Source organism: Ciona intestinalis, chromosome 2 (genome assembly GCF_000224145.3).
Source record: "Ciona intestinalis chromosome 2, KH, whole genome shotgun sequence".
Classification (NCBI taxonomy): domain Eukaryota; kingdom Metazoa; phylum Chordata; class Ascidiacea; order Phlebobranchia; family Cionidae; genus Ciona; species Ciona intestinalis.
The window spans coordinates 863,924-880,692 of NC_020167.2; the positions used below are offsets into that span (position 1 = coordinate 863,924).

Genomic DNA, 16,769 nt, shown 5'->3' on the forward strand with positions numbered 1-16,769 from the left:
TGCTCATTTGCTATATAATTCCATTCTCTTCGTTGATTTAATCGATGCTGTATGATCTTCGCTACCGTAAGTAAAAATGTGTTAAGTAGCTACATACCTCCTAAGACATTTGATTTATTATGTGTTTTGTCGACGAACTTTACATATATTGTTAACACATATATATGAATAAATGTAACTAAAATACCCTCTCGCGGCGGGGCAACGACAGTCGTTATAACACGTGTGTTTTCCTTTAGGCCTACACGCCTTGGCCGCTTATGAGTTGACACGTATTATGTAACTTTGTGAGTAATTCATTTTTTTAATATTTAATTTTTTTGTATGGCTGACAATTTTGATATATATTATCAGCTACCACACAAAGAGAGTGAATCCAACTGTCATATTTAAAGTTTTCAAAATAAATAAATGTAACTTTTTGTCCTTGCGTGGCCGGAAAACGACAATCGTTATCACACGACTGTTCATACACTTTGCGTCAGTACGAATGTATGAAACTTTGTGGGTAATTGTTTGCTTTATAATTAGAGGGAAAAGACGGGACATCTTTAGCACATAATATCCAACTATCTGGACCATGTTTTACACAATTTACGAAAGAGGATACCGTTTAATAAATCTTTGCATCAATTACCAAATGGGACAGGACTAAACTGTGTACCATCTTTCCCCACTCCAATATATTCTATAGCTCACAATTTTAACCCCATGAGTGCCCACTGGGTTGAAGCATTTTCCGCGCCACCAATAGACGCATCTAATCAGGCATTGATAGCATTGTTTAAAGCAAAACTCATTTACCAACGTTCAAAGTATGTAATATTACAAGTGCAAAAATTCTGTTTAACAAAAGCGCTCTGTTTAACTGTTACAAGACCTTTTGAATTTATACAAACTACAAACCATTATTCGCACGTTACATCCATCAACTTCAACCTCGGCAACCATCCACGTTGTGACGTTTAAGATGATTACGTCATACTAGTTGATGATGTCACATGAAAAAGGTATGCATTTGCATAAAACACAAATAACGAGAAGTGATACAAAAGCAAAAAAAAACTACGGAACTCTAAAAAAGGCTACGTTTTTTAAACGCTATATATAGTAGGGTGGGGGAAGATGGAACAACCCCAAAACCGTTGTTTTAAACACGATTAGGATATCTGGATATTACGGTGTCCAGTCTTCCTCCACCCTACTATACTTCAAGTTTTAACACGGTTTGATGTAAAATTTAATTTTACAAAGCCTAACCAGAAGTTTGATAAAAAGGGTATTTTTAATGCTGAAATTAATAATTATAAAGGGTCAACTGTTCCACAAACAACGATCAATAAATGCAATTTGTGCCCGAAAACAATGTTGATGTTGTATGGCATGAATTAAACATGAACATAGAAATAAACAAATGGGTTACTGGAGTAATAATATTTTAACAGCACATCATAAAACAGTGAGCTACAAGTTTTTTGAAGCTTCTAATGCATTGGAAAGAAAAGTGTTGTAATCTTTGGAGCCAAGTGACAACCTGTTAAAGTTAAGTTGAAATTTAAAATAAAAAGAAACTTTCTCATTTGTTTATTAACAATTAACAATTTACCATTTTTCATCAACCGGAACCTCACCATTCGCTTGTGCCAACCAATCATTTGCATTCAATGAGGAAATCTGAAAAATCAACAGAAATATGTGTTGTTTTTTTTACAGGTTTTGACTTTTAACATTTTTCAGGTAAAATATTTGGTTTATATATTTTTGCTGCCAAAAATGGTTTATAAATCTGAAACTCTGATATCTGCAATAGATTTTGCCATACGACCTACTTAGATTTACACCTTTTGTGAACAAAATATTTTGTATGAACCATTTACCACGGTCCCATTGGGAAGTATGACCATCATTTGAACTGGAAACTTGTAAGCTTCAATAGATAGATTAGCAACATTGCTTAATGGTGACTGCTTATCATTGCTTATGACCTCTAAGTCCTTTAGTAAAGACCAGGTACTGTTAAAAAAAGCAGAATTAGACAAAACACATAATAAATTAAATGTTTAATTATTTAACCATAATGATGCGAAAAGGAAAAAGAATTCTAAAGATGATTATCTGCAAGCTTGCAATGATTTATGGACGGGGTAAGATGGTTAGCTGTTAATGTAAAATGATTGTTTGAAATTTATGAATCACCCGCCACCAACACCCACAAACCAACCATTAATTGACGATACTTTAGCAGTTGATTGGCAAACTTCAAATGTTTCATATGTTTTTGACCGATCAAACAGAATCAAAACTAATTAAACCAAAGAAAAATTAGAGAAATATTTAAGTAGTTTATCAACACCACATATATATTCATTGTTGTAATAAAATATTGTTTCCCAGGCAATTGGGGAGGGAGAAAAATAACAAACTAATGTACACACACTTACTGACCACCCCCATGTTTAAAATAAAAGTTTAACAGTAATCTATAGAAGTTAAATTGTTTAGGACTATACTAACTAAATTATCAACTTATTGTTTAAAATTTTAAACGTTTTATTATTACAAAAAACATGTGGTTACGCACGGTACTTCAATACCTTATTGTAAAATACCAACCAAAAAATTAAATTTTCAACTTATTGTTTTAATTTTAAACTATCTATTATGACAAAAATAATGTGTGTGCGAAGTACTTAAAATTTAATTGCAAAATATTGACCTACCTAATGAAGCTCTGATTAAGCAGTTGAATAACGGGCGAACTCTCGAGAGCAGTTTCACGAAGAGTTCGCCCCGAACCTCAGCAGGATTGATCATCAAGTGCTCCCCATAGCACCACCTGATGGATGAGTTTGTTTTCAACGGAAGCTCGCTTGAATGCTTCGTTAAACGGTAAATAATCAACCTAGAAATATATGTAATCGTACACTTACTACACTGTTCCATCTACTTGATATTAAGTTTAATAAATGTATTGTTTAAATTAAACAATCCAGCCTTTTATTCTTATACCACTTATGGGACAAGTTGTGTGACTTTTTATCTTCTTGTTGTCGGTCATGATAAAAATCAATAATTAATCAAGTTTTGAACAATATTGCCTTTGAATATAAAAGAGGCAGGCTGAATGTAAATATACAGGATAATAAAATGACAAGAATACTTATTTAATAAAATTATTCGAATGTGTGCACACAATATAGTACACTGATTACAACTGAAAAATTTATGTTGGAAACAGTTGGCTTGAAAAGCAATTATCAATAATTATGTTTATTGTTTACTATAAATTTCCCTGGGTAAAAAAAACAACATTTTTAATGTTACAGAATCAAAGACTTCCATTTTTGAAAGGTTAGTTATTTTATTGGTATTCCCCAACATTTTTAATAATGTATTCGACTATTGTATATTTGCATTTTCATTATTAAACAAAAAATGTCACTTAAACATGCTATATAGATTTTCAAGTTATTATATACACCATCCATGCTTTAACACAATTGTATTACCTTTTTAAAAGGAAAGAAAAGCTTTTCAAGTTGACCGTGTGCATATTGTGTAGTAATGGCATCATCTTTCCATTGAATTTCATCAAATTCAACGACAATGTCCTTTCCTTGTTTGATTAATTCCCTATATATTGTTGATCATTGAATAAAATGTAACTTTTTGGGGGGATAAATTAATAAATTTTCTTACTAGTCAATTACAGTGGAATTTTTCACCTTTAACATTTATGTACAAATTTTACTTTTTAAAACCTCTTCAAAGCATATAAGTGAAGGTAGAATACAATTGGTTTTAGTAAAAAGTCAGAAGACATTTTTATAAAAATGGTTATTTGTAATTATGTAAAGGGAGCAGTATAATAATAAACAAACACCTTCTATCAATAGAAGTTCCATCGTCATTATTCAATATCATTGGACTTGATGGTTGTGTTTGATTGATTGTCATTAAAGGTAGAAACCCGATATCAACTTCCATGTTATTTTCAGGTGCGTTCGGATCGTTGGTTTCCCACTCCATGTCCACATTGAGTTTCCTAAGCAAAGTTTTACAGAGTTTTTACAAACACTCAAATAAAAGCAGGAAGGTGACTTAAATACTTGGTATGATTGATTTAAACTAGTCTTTAGAAACTCATTTTGGGAAAAATATCATGTATTGCAAATGTACTGTACTGTAAAAACTATTAAACCTATATAATAACACTGATAAGAGTTTGCAAACGCACAGTCAACGACCAAACATTTTACATAATTTTAAAAACCACACAACCCAAAGTTTGAGAATCAGTGTTTAAATGATGCTATTTACAGATTAAAAATTCTTACTTATTATTTGGCACATAGAGTTGAAATCCTCTAACATGAGTTCCATCCCGAGCAATAATAAGACGACCAGTAAACTGGGCGGGTGTGAACCAGTAAGGAAGATATGGAGGTTCGTTTAGTTGGAACTCGCTATGGAACCTATTAAAGTAGATTGAAAATATAAATTTCTACATATCATACAAAAGTTTAGTCAGTGAAGATATATAGTTATTTGTAAGCTTCTTATAACCTACAACCAGTTTTAATTGTGTGTTTGTAAATAAAGCTGCTTTAAAAGAAAAACACAATAAAACAAACATTTATTGCTGCCATATTTTCCCATTCAGAAAAGGATAAAGCAAGTTACATTCATTCATATTCAGATCCAATAAATTTGGATTTTGCTTTTTCTAAATGGAATCATCGTTTCACCAGTTACAACACTTGATTATCACAGAAGTCATAATACAACAAAATAACTTATATTGCAAAACAAACCTGAACACAATTTCCAGATAAACTTGGTTTTGTGCTCGTATGACAGCAGCAGCACCTTGTGGCGAAAATCTCATAGTCACGAAAGGTCGCGGATGAAACATGACAAGCAAATTATGAAGAAGTTTTTCAATCTTTGTCTTTGGAATTGGATATCTTCAAGTATTAAGATTGTTGGTTCAGAAAATAGGGAAAGTTAAGCAATGTATTTAAACATTAATAATAATAAACATTTATGTGTCGAGTGTCTGAGCAGTTCATAGTTAATATACCGTTGTCCTATAGACTTTACACATCATGGCTGATAGTGAGTTACCATATTTCAGAAACTATTGTTTAATCTATTCTGGACATCATATACAGCAAGTCATTTATTTAATTTTTACATTAGTCTAAATACTATACATGATTTAGGTAGACACTGTTTTTAGATTTATTTTTAAAACAGTACAGTTCATAGAAATTAATTTCCCCCATACACTCGTAAATTCGTTATTCATAACAAAGTAATATTTATAATATGATGTTCGGGCAAAATCTTCTAACATCCTAACTTTTGTGAGTTTACCCTTATAGTTCTAAAGTAATATCAAAAAAATTATTTTACAAACCAGCAGAAGATGGTATAAGCACATATTTAGCTTTATAATATAGTTATACAGCAGTGGACACTTTCTTCATCAAACACTGTACTGTACATAAGCTAATATAACTTATATAAATATTAAATATATATATTATATAAATTATATTATAAAAACTTATATAAATTTATTTACTTTCAGTACATTTATAAACATTAAATATGACTACCAAGACTTTTATTTAACTAATGATTGAAAAACATTGGCAACATCAACATGATGTAGTTTAGTTGGGCAGTCTTGTGACACGGATACTTCTCTACAACAACACTGGCCAATAATGGGCTGTGTTATACTAGCCCAAAATACTGTTGGTGTTAAAATACAAACTGATAAACAACACAAATATATATTTAGCCTGTACATTACAATATGGGACACTGTTATCACATTCAAGTAAAGTTAAACTTTAAATATAAATTGGTGTTTTACAATTCCAGTTTATATATATTTTTTTACTGAGCTGATGAAAGTTTTTTCACCTGTATCGATTACTGGTTAGTTCTTCTGGATTGTTGGGTCTTTGGATCAACCAGTAAGGTTCTCCAACTAATTGTGAAGAATTATTTGGTAGAAAAGCTTTAAATTCCTTGGCATACAAATCTTTCTGCTCTGTTTTTACACTTTTCCAAGCAACAAGACCAGAAAAATCCTTGGAGTAATGAAACTAAAAAAATATGAGTGATAACCACTAAAAATACGAATATATATATATATATATATATATATAAAAAAAAAACTAACACGCACTTATGTAGTTTAAACCTAAATACATGTTTTTTTTAAGAGTTTAAGCTACACATCCGATTTCTGCTTGCAAAATATAAAATTGAACTAACTTGATTAAAAACAGAGAGGACTTTCAAGTTTAAAAAATGACAAAAAAACATACTATCTTAATTATGGATTAGGCTATATATTGGTAACAAAAACTATAAAAAATAAAAACAATTTAAATTTTTGAAACTAGCTAAATATATTTATAATAGTAAATGCCTAAAGAACTAACCAGGGGAGTTCCAAATGCTGGATTTTTATTTGTTTGACTCATGGACGACAAAACAAGTGGTATCATATCAGCTTTTAGTTGAACAATTTCATCTGTGCTTGGGTCAAATATTTCTTTAGTTATTTCTTCCTCCACTTCATGGCTTGCTTTTAAAATATCTTCGGCTGAAACAATAACACTGGAAGTTTAATACACTTGATATTTCATAACCGTGCTCATCAATGTAGGATATATCATATGGTAAAGCGTACATATAGAAAATTTGCCACCAAAGCCCAGTACAATTTTCCTGAACTAATCTACATTATATAAATGTAACATCCTTTAAGTGTTGTTTCACAACACATAAAATTTTTGTCCCACCGATACATCATGTACAAAGCATGATATTTAAAAATGACTAATATGCCATCGACATCCACCATGACACAATTTTATCAGATACCTTGAAACTTTAAATCCTTCATTTTTTACAGGCGGTTTTAATGCTGTGCGACAACTCATATTATGACATGATAATTAATATTACATCATTAATGGTTTTGTTTTGTCACAACCACCAGTGTGGAGTTCCTTTTTGCTAAGAGAAATTATATCAAGCAGAACACTCTATTGGTTTATCTGTATTAACACTTTCAACGCCATTGTACCTATATTTACACTTAGTAACAATGGTTTGCAGTGCCATCATATGTAAATACACGTTTTTCTTTTATTACAAGTGCCGCGCTGTATTGGAGTCAATAGTAAACCACATACATACGTGGTAGGTACACCCGATTTAGGCTGTTTGAGACTAAATGTAAACACGTGCTTTAAGATTGCGTTATTTTTGTCCAATCAGCTTGTGACCCAATAACCAGCTGATTTACATTATCATACGCAATATTACTATCTTACAACTGTTGTTGCTAAAAAAATTATAAATAATGATTCAGACTTTAATGATTTAATGTCTGATCATTATTTATTACAATTACGATGTTGTGAGGTTTTGTTTTGTCAAACACTTATTCTTCCCACTCTAACAAATAGTGAGGATATGGATACATTAGTAGTAATGATTCACGTCCACACATATAGGAAAACATTGATAAGTCACTGTTTCTTGGACTCACGTTGCTTACTGTGGTATAATTCGCAAATTGAGAATATAATTCGTGGCTTTTTGAAAACTTAATAAAATCCAAAATTATTGCGGCATCAAGTGTCCAGTTGTTTAAATCAATGTGACGCCGCAAGTGTTAATAAAAATTGTAAAATCTTCAAAATCGGGAGTAGACACTAACAACACATTTAAAGTGTGAATGTGAAACTTAAAAGTCGCCATTTAGACCAAGCCACCAAGATTCGCTTCTATAGGCCTGCTTTAGTATGCATCCCTGTGCAAGGTACTTTTTGCTTTATATTAATAGTGGAACCAATTTGTCAAAACATTTTTTAGCCATAAATATTTACTTAAATGATCACTAAACTTGCAAAATACCCACATAAAATAAAGTCATACAGTTGTCGGAACTCCTTTGGGTCTATCTGCATGTCTTTGTTGATATCATATTCTTTAAAAAGTTTTAAACCATGCTGGCCAAGTTGACGAACAGCTGCATTCTAAACATTATTAGGTTTCAGTAACATAACATGAATTAAGTTTCAGTAAAATAACTTTTTGCCCGATACCTCGAATGGTGTTTAAGTTATGGTCAAAAAACCATTACGCGGTTGCAGATATTTTGGTTATTCCGATAACTCAAAAAACAATTTGAGGTATCGGACCAAAAGTTGGTTTGTTAAACTCGTATAGTCATTTGACATCTATTAGACGTGGCCACATAGGGTTTCTGGTCGAAATACCGAAAATATCTGCAACCGTTTGCAACCTGTAGTTTTATTAGGAATCCTTTGTTTAGTATGATTAGTCACATGTGTTTATTATGCTTTGGAGCCTTTTCCGATAAAAACATGTTATTTGAAGTTTAAGTTTTAACCTATCTAGAAAATAAGAATAAACCAGCCACTCAATACAGAAATATAAGATAGAAATGTAAAAATTAGAATAATGTTCTATATTAATATTATATTGGAAATACCTTTGCATTTTCTTGAATGATACTGTAAACATAAACTTGCAAACCAAGAGCAATTGCTATAACTGCTGCTGCAAACACTACAACAAATGTTAGACATTTATCATTCGGTTCTTTCTTTTTGTTTTCAGAAATACTGTGAGGCACTTCTGTTGGTTTATCGGCTGAAAATGAACGGCTGAGTTTAGTTTTACATTATGTTTGTCATCCAGGTTAGAACAGTTTACGAACCTTGTTGTTTCTCATCATTTGCGGTGACTTTTTCTTCACGTTTGACATTTTCTTTAATCCTACTTTTTCTATTTCTTAGCATTCTGTGTGAACACGACAGTTTTACATTTGTATCGCACAGTGGTGAAATGTTCGTAAAATGTGACGTCACAACCAAGGTTATCTTAGAATACAGACATTACGGCGGCCATTTTCGATACCTTTCACCATAGTAATCGGCGCCGTAGCAAAGTTGGTTAGCGCGTTTGCCCCAACTCAGAGGTGATAGGTTCAAGGCTCTTTACTGCTACCATTGTGGGTGTATGTGCCCTTGGGCAAGTCACTTAACAGAAATTACCACACATAAAAGGTCGAAAAATGATTACCCAAAAGGGAAAATGTACTTGGTAACTCGTAAGCTAGTACGAGGTGTATGAAACAGAGCAACCGTGTTATTACGACTGGCTTTTTTTGGCCACGCGAGGATAAAATAGGCTAAGTAACATTCATTCCGTCACTTTATAGTTCTACCATAGATATGTCGCTGTAATGAACGTTCTTCCCGGTCTGAAATCCAAATCTGGTATCGAACAACACGTGCTCTCGTACTACGCTGAACAAACTTGCCGCGTGTACATTTAGTTGACATCTTCATGAAGCATATAGGTACAAATAGTAATAACAAACATAAACAAATGAAGAAAATATTGTACGCTTTTGGGAACACCAGCAGTATAGAAAGTATTGTAAATGGCCACTTCGCTTGGGCCGCCCTTTATGCCACGGCATGATTAAGTAATTGGGCAACTGTATTTTTTTTAATTTAACACACAATGTTAAACTGACAAACAATCACCATTCAAGTCGCGAGAGTAAAAAATCACAAGGAGGCACAAAATGTATGAATTTAGACACACGACTGCCATCGCCACGTCACGCGAAAATAAATAAACTGATCATTGTTCCTTCTTTGATTTTGAATTAAACATCCGATATCTACCAAGTTCACATCACTTAGTTTTTTTTTAGGAATATACATAGAACCATGGGGTAAGATAAGCCTTAAGGTATCCCATGTTTCCTGATAATATTTTTTCCAATAATACATTTTTGCATCTCTTTTTATTTTCTTGTCGCATTTGGTAGTAAAAAAAAAACATTTAAAGAATTATAAAAACTGTATCCTCATGACTCTCATAGACCGTTGTTGATTGTTTCTAACACAATCAGAATATTTGGATATATATATGCTTAAAGTGTCCCGTTTCCCCCCCACCCTACTACATTTATCTTTAAACACACCACTTTACGGAACAAGTGTCAATTTAATGTTTTGCCGCTAGCTGCTTAAACCGGCACGTGCTACTTGTTTGTCGTGCCCCCTGTACGTTGTGCCACCTGGCAACTATCATGTATTTCGTTTACTCAAGCTTCGCTCTAGTGTTTTTATTGGTTGTGGTTTTCTACTGCTCTATTCAACCAGACGGAGTATAAAGGCTACTATGTCTACACTTTAAGCGCGAAAATCAAGTTTACCTTAACAGTATTCAATATCTTGCTACGAAACAGTTTTTGGACGAAATAATAATTTATACAAACAACAGTTTTGAGCAAATTTTTTTACGATTGTGTAAATGTTTATCTATTGCACTGAAAAGTAAAAAGAGAGCAATGTTGAAGCATCAATACGAGTACCTAATCTGTACTAAACTAAAAACAAAATAAACCAACAACAACTGCTGGGAAAATAAGTAGACGGTACATTTTGAGAAAAAATTTTCCCTGCAAAAATATATATTAAAATAAGTACAAATAAAACTCCATGTTTAGATAAGGTGTCTTTTATGCAAAAAATTTAAATATTTCATCCTTGATTTAAATTACTATAAACACAAATAAGTTGGCAAATGACGTATTTTGTCAGTGTTTCTTAGAAGGGATTCAAACCGCGTTCCTCGGAAACGCAAAGTTTATAACATTTCAATTGAAGTTTACAAATGCTCACACACGAATAAATGAAACCATAATTAAACCAGACAAATTCATAAAGAGTTTTAAAACTAACACTCAAATTGAAAAACAATATTGCAAGCGAAAAGCCTGTTATAAACTAGGAACTAACTTTAAATATAACGAATAAAACATTACTAGGCAAATGTATAAAATGTATAAGCTACGCTAAATTTGCAGTAATCCCAACAGCTTAAAGAAAACTAGCTCGGTGGTGTAAAATCCTAAGTCGGCGTCTACGCGATTAGATAAAAGATATAAAAATGCACTTTCTATTACTATAAATATTTACTGTTCATTTAACGTTTTGTCCTAGTTACTAAAACATCCGCGGTTTCTTTTCCGCATGTTGTGAAATCAAGTTTCACATATTCTGACCAAGCTTGTATAAGTTGGTCTGGCGTCATTCTGTGTAAAGTTTTGATTCTTGCAAGTCTGCATGGATCAATCTTTCGCATGCCCCAGCTTTTATAACCTCTGTCATCCTGAGGATACTCGCCGATCTTTTTCACCAGAATTCCCATGAAAGCGTCGTCAATAGGAATGATCCGACTCTGCAAAGACGCTTGGAACAACCGGATTGCCATCGCCCCGCTCATAACAAAACCACCACCCGACACGTAAGCCGGATAAAACTTTTCGGGAAACAAGTTATAGCTTACGTAATATTTCGAAGCTGGGTTTAGAATTCTTGGACTTCCATTTAAAACGGAACCGACAAATAAGTTTTTTCGCCGATTCTCTGGAAGTTCTTTAAGAAATATAACTATGTTTTTAATGTTAACAAAGACGTCGTCATCTCCCTTAAAAATATACGGGACCTCCCTACAGCTTTTGGAAAACCACTGCAGGTATAAACATTCCTTCAATGTGAGATTCCGGAAAGAATCTTGAAAGTTCCATTGAATAATGTCTTCGTGTTCTGCATTCTCACTTGCCAACTTGTCCTGAGAATTTTCGTTAGGACACGCCCCGAGCAAGAAAACTCTCCGCATATTTACACCTAATTCACTTTTCACCCATCGTTCGTCTCCCCATGTTTTACGTATTGCATTTCTACGATTTTTGTTGTTGCAAGCAGACTTAATTGCCACCAATAGGAAAATTTGTTCTTCGTAGTCAAACCCGTCAACGTTTTTGTTAGTAGAAACGTTAGATTTGCACTTTGACGTCTGTGAAATAAGCACAGGATAATCTCTACGTTGGCTGTAGACTAGAATAGGTTCTTTAGAGTTGGGTTTTTCTGGCACGGCTGCTGGAAGGACTAGATCTTGGTCCATGCTTATAAGACCTGGCATGTCATTTTTTTCTTCAGCAACCGTGGTTGTTGTTGTTGTTGTTTCTGTTGTTTGTTTGATCTGAATAGGTGTGTTGTGGTAGATTAAAGATCTGGCCGTTTCCTGCAAATGTTTCCTCATCGAAATCAGTGACATTCTTGTTGATCCGAATCCAAATGTATTGGTTTCTGAAACAAGTCAAACACCTCAACCTTAATGGGCCCGTGGGAAAAAAAGACAAGTAAAATAATTTATAATATCGATTTTTGTGCTTCCCCTACAAAAGGTGTGCAGGCTAGTATTGTAACAAACACGCATGGTTTGCATAATTAGCAGCATGCGTAGGCAAGAAGGCCTCACGTTAATTATTGATCACAAATTTGTTTCTCTAATGGAACAGATAACGAAATCTTCCCAGAATATATATATATTTAAACTATTAACTATTTTTGATGTTTTATAGTTAATAAAATGGGTATCCTTTCGTATATAAGTAAACTGCAGCCGTATGTAAGTTATTAGCAACCGTATATTACAAGATAAGGAAATAACAATGTAGTAGGGTGGGGAAGATGGGACACCTTTTCGTGTTGTTTTCTCGTCCCATTTGGTAGTAAACAAAAAACATTCAAAGAATTATTGAACCATATCCTCGCGGATCCTATATATACCCTTGTTAATTGTTTAAAATACGATTGGAATATTTGGATGTTATGTACTAAAGGTGTCCCATCTTCCCCCTCAGTACTATATACATTTGGCAATAATTGTTCCGTTTGCTTTAGATGACTTCATGTGGCAATAAATTCAAAACTTACCATTTGTCCAGTTGCGATGTGCGGATGACAACACAGTTAACGCAAACTGAGGAGACCAACTGACAGGTTGTATTGTGATGTCAACAATAAAGGTCACTGCAACAAGAACTGCCATAACGACACTCCACCGTTTGAATACACTTTTCATGGTGACTAGTAGTTCGATTTCTTAGCCAGCCATTAGCTTTACATTTAGCAGTAACTTTCCGCACAGAGCATCAACTATGGTATCAAATACCAATCACTACCAATTGAAAACACTATATAGAAATTCGTATCCTGAAACAGAGTTAATATTTAATATTAAACAACTTGCCTTTTTGAGATATTTTTCAGACCATTTAAAATGATATATTTACATTAAATATAGTCACTCTCCGTCTCCGTATTTAGTTTAAGAGAGAAACTATATGCTTGGAATCGATCCAGCGCATGACGTTGGTCGTTAACGACAACCGAAGTGGATCGTTGCCTTATTACTATTTTTTCGATAAATTTATTGGTAATCTTGCGCACCAAAGCTATGCTGCATTACATCGATTATGGATTAAATATTCAATTTCAAAAAGAAAAATCAAGCAACATAGTAAAGTATTTAGATAATTAATAACCGACCAATGCGTATTAACCAGCACACTAACACAGCAATGAACATTACGAAGTAAAGATTAGTCACAGCTTCCTTTAGTAGGAAATATTCAAAGTTTGATTCAAAAAAACACCTCGGAGTACATACTAATTAAACCTGCCTAAATTTGTCGTACAAACGTTTTACAAATAACCTGCCGCAATAAAGTTTAAATACAAATGACGTTATTCTCTTTTTATCTTTTTTTTATACCTGTTGCATATATAGATATATATATATGAGAAATGGGCCTACTAATATTATAATAATGTGTAAATATAACGTTACGTAGTAAACTCCTGTGCTGAAAGACAACACTGGGTCATTTATGTAGTAGTTAAGTTTATACGCTATCCAAAAGTACCTGACGTGCATATACATTGCATTAAACCTAATAGCCTATCAACACACGTTAGGGAAAAGTAAATTAGCTGGGCGAACAAACGTAAGCATCACTAATCGTATACTTAGATCCAACTCACAACCTGTCTGTACTAAACACTGCAGTTTGCTTAGATTTAACGCCATTGTGTCGCTTGATATTATACCAACTACCCATATTTGAAGATTTTGATAAGATTTGAAAAAAAATCTCTCCTGCTTTATACATGTTCTAGATAAATCCCAAGTACAGCATGCAACGCATTCCGCAAACCACAACGAATAGAAATGATCACAGAAATAAGTTACCGGACGTAATTCAATTTCAAACTGTGCTTTACCATGTGAGACCGAAATAGAACAATAAAGTTAGCAAAACAGCAAACTGAGAACTATATATCGTAGTATATACAGCGCTAGAGATACACACCGAAATTTTACACACCGAAAACATTTAAACACACATACAACTACGAGTGCTCAATTCTTATAAAATACCTTAAAAGCCAATTAAATGTTAAATCTTTTTAAAACTCAATTGTTGTAGCGTAGTCGCACATATAGGCTATTGTTAATGATTTATACGCTGCGTAGGTCTACACCTCGCGCCATCTCCTATTCTCGGCACCAACACAAAAGCTGCAGCTGTGGAATCAGTATTGACACTTTGAATAACTCTCATTCGGCTAAAGTTTGATACGAACCAGATGTTATCAAATTATCGTCAATTTCATATTTTCTAAACTAACAATAAACTGACCTGTAAAACTTCTTCACTGCTTGGAAATGTAGTTGCTATATCTGTTAACAAAATAAGAGCTAAACATGGGGCCATATCAACTCTGTGGTCCAATCTTTGTTCTTGTAAAACTTTTACTTCAGATACACAGCTTTGTAGGTCAAGTAATTAGGTAAGTCAAATTTGACCGACATTTCCCTGCATACACTTGAAGTACATGAGCGAGGACGTGACACGACACAAAACTTTTGTTTGCCTTGACCTAGAACGAGATCCCACCAATTTATAACATGTGTTTGCTCACACCTTTATTCTTTTGTTCCCAGATGCAACTAGATTACATCAGTGCTAATGATATATAACAGTGTGGGGGAAGACGGGACACTTTTACCACATAATATTTAAAAAATCCTGATCGTGTTTTAAACAATAACAACTGTCTATGGAGTCATGAGGATACGGTTTAATAAATCTTTGAATGTACTTTGCTTATTACCAAATAAGACGGGAAAATATAATAAAAAGGTGTCCTATTTTCCCCCACCTTACTATACATTTTTTATATAGTTGGGTGAGGGAAGACGCGACACATGCCATTTGGAAGTAAACAAAGAACATTCAAGGAATTATAAAACCGTATCCTCACGACTCCCATAGACCGTTGTTAATTGTTTAAAACACGATCGGGATATTTGGATGTTAAGTGCTAAAGGTGTCATGTCTTACCCTACAAAACTATATATGAGTTTAGCAACAATATCTCTCACCATAAGCTTCATATTTGAAAGCCTAAATAACAACATAGATTATATATCAGCAAATAAAAACAAGCGCGACCGTAGCAAACCTTGATTTTTAATTTTTTTAACACTCTGTTTCTTCTCTCGACTTATTGTTGCAAATGGTATGCATGTTAATTGTTCTATAGCTCCGTTATATTTATCGAACATTTACGTTGCGAACAAAAAACTCAATAATTTCAGTCATCAGTTAAAACATGTAGTATGAGATTTTGAGACTGTAATGAAACGAGCATGTGTTTGCATAGTAAACCTGTTGTTTAAACAGCGTTTATAAGCTCTACATTATGCCGGGGTACGAACGTGACGTACTTAACTGAACAAATATATTCATCTATAAACCACAGACAATTGGAATCTATAGTGAATTTACAAAAACAACATTGAAAAAGAAACGCAAAAACTTTTAAATAATTTTACCACTGCATGAGCTTCACTTTATCTCTAAACTAAGCCATATACGCAGATTGAAAGTTGTACGGTTACTTATTCGGTGAGTTAGTATACCTGTTTATGTCTATATTCTAAAAAACAATTGGTCGTACGGCGATAACTTCTTATTCGAGCATAATTTTGAATAGTGAGACTGCCATATGGTCGCCAGAAGTTAAATAATTTCCAGTTAACATTGTAGCATATGTTTTAATATAACCACTAACACTTACTCTCTATAACACTCTATTTTTTAAGTGCGCTGTAAAAACTTTATGAGACTCCAACACGGATGTCGGCCGGACATAGAAAACCTTTGTTAAATTTCGTTGTAATACGAAATAACAACAAAGCGGTTTATATCTGTCATTTGTTATTTTAGCGTTTTAGCTCGTGTTCAAATTATTAGTTGTTGGGAAAACACATGCTCAACTGAAGAGTATTTTCCTGTCTTAATATTTCTTATTCACTTGTTAATGCCTTTTAGGAAATCAAAAATGCAGTGTTCTGTCGTAACTATTATTTTTCTGTTTCAAAGTCCTAAGAAAAAAATCGAAACCTTTCATTTCAAAATCACTTTTATTAACTTCATTTTGTAGGGTGGGAAAGACGGAATACCTTCAGCAAATATTATTCAAATGTCCTTATCTTGTTTTAAACAATTATCACAAGTCTATAGGAGTCTATAAAAATACGCTTTGATAATTATTTGAATGTATTTTTATTTACTACCAAATAGGACTTGTAATAAAATAGAACGGCGTCCCGTCTTACCCCACCCTACTATATACCTACTACAGTTGCAACGTACGACACTCTAACATGAAACTGATGACTTGAAATAGCAAGGAAAGTTACTTAAGAGTCCTCAGGAAAGATGAAGTGAGGCCAATGATTAGCTACAAGAGGTGTGGTCGAAGAGGCCT

The 16,769-nt window shown here is 33.2% G+C and overlaps 2 protein-coding genes across 3 annotated transcripts; both read right to left on the bottom strand.

Moving 5' to 3' along the window:
- Window positions 1-799: 799 nt before the first annotated feature.
- sepn1 (selenoprotein N, 1) lies at window positions 800-8,910 on the bottom strand. Its single transcript, NM_001190243.1, has 13 exons — window positions 8,780-8,910; window positions 8,552-8,712; window positions 7,955-8,072; window positions 6,465-6,628; window positions 5,938-6,122; window positions 4,815-4,967; window positions 4,338-4,475; window positions 3,884-4,045; window positions 3,510-3,633; window positions 2,721-2,902; window positions 1,878-2,013; window positions 1,607-1,674; window positions 800-1,534 (listed from the first exon to the last, which is right to left on the bottom strand). Exons 1-13 carry the CDS (start codon window positions 8,859-8,861, stop codon window positions 1,465-1,467), a joined length of 1,743 nt encoding a protein of 580 aa, NP_001177172.1. The 5' UTR covers window positions 8,862-8,910; the 3' UTR covers window positions 800-1,464.
- Window positions 8,911-10,284: 1,374 nt separating this feature from the next.
- LOC100180452 (N-acetyllactosaminide beta-1,3-N-acetylglucosaminyltransferase 2-like) lies at window positions 10,285-13,635 on the bottom strand. 2 transcript variants are annotated; one of them, XM_018817362.2, is made up of 2 exons: window positions 12,864-13,635; window positions 10,285-12,257 (listed from the first exon to the last, which is right to left on the bottom strand). In XM_018817362.2, the coding sequence occupies exon 2, from the start codon at window positions 12,199-12,201 to the stop codon at window positions 11,068-11,070; it is 1,134 nt and encodes a 377-aa protein (XP_018672907.1). In that variant the 5' UTR covers window positions 12,202-12,257; window positions 12,864-13,635; the 3' UTR covers window positions 10,285-11,067. The 2 variants fall into 2 exon arrangements, with proteins under 2 accessions (XP_018672907.1, XP_002123814.3); XM_002123778.4 differs by having other exon boundaries at window positions 10,285-12,233; window positions 12,864-13,169.
- Window positions 13,636-16,769: the final 3,134 nt, after the last annotated feature.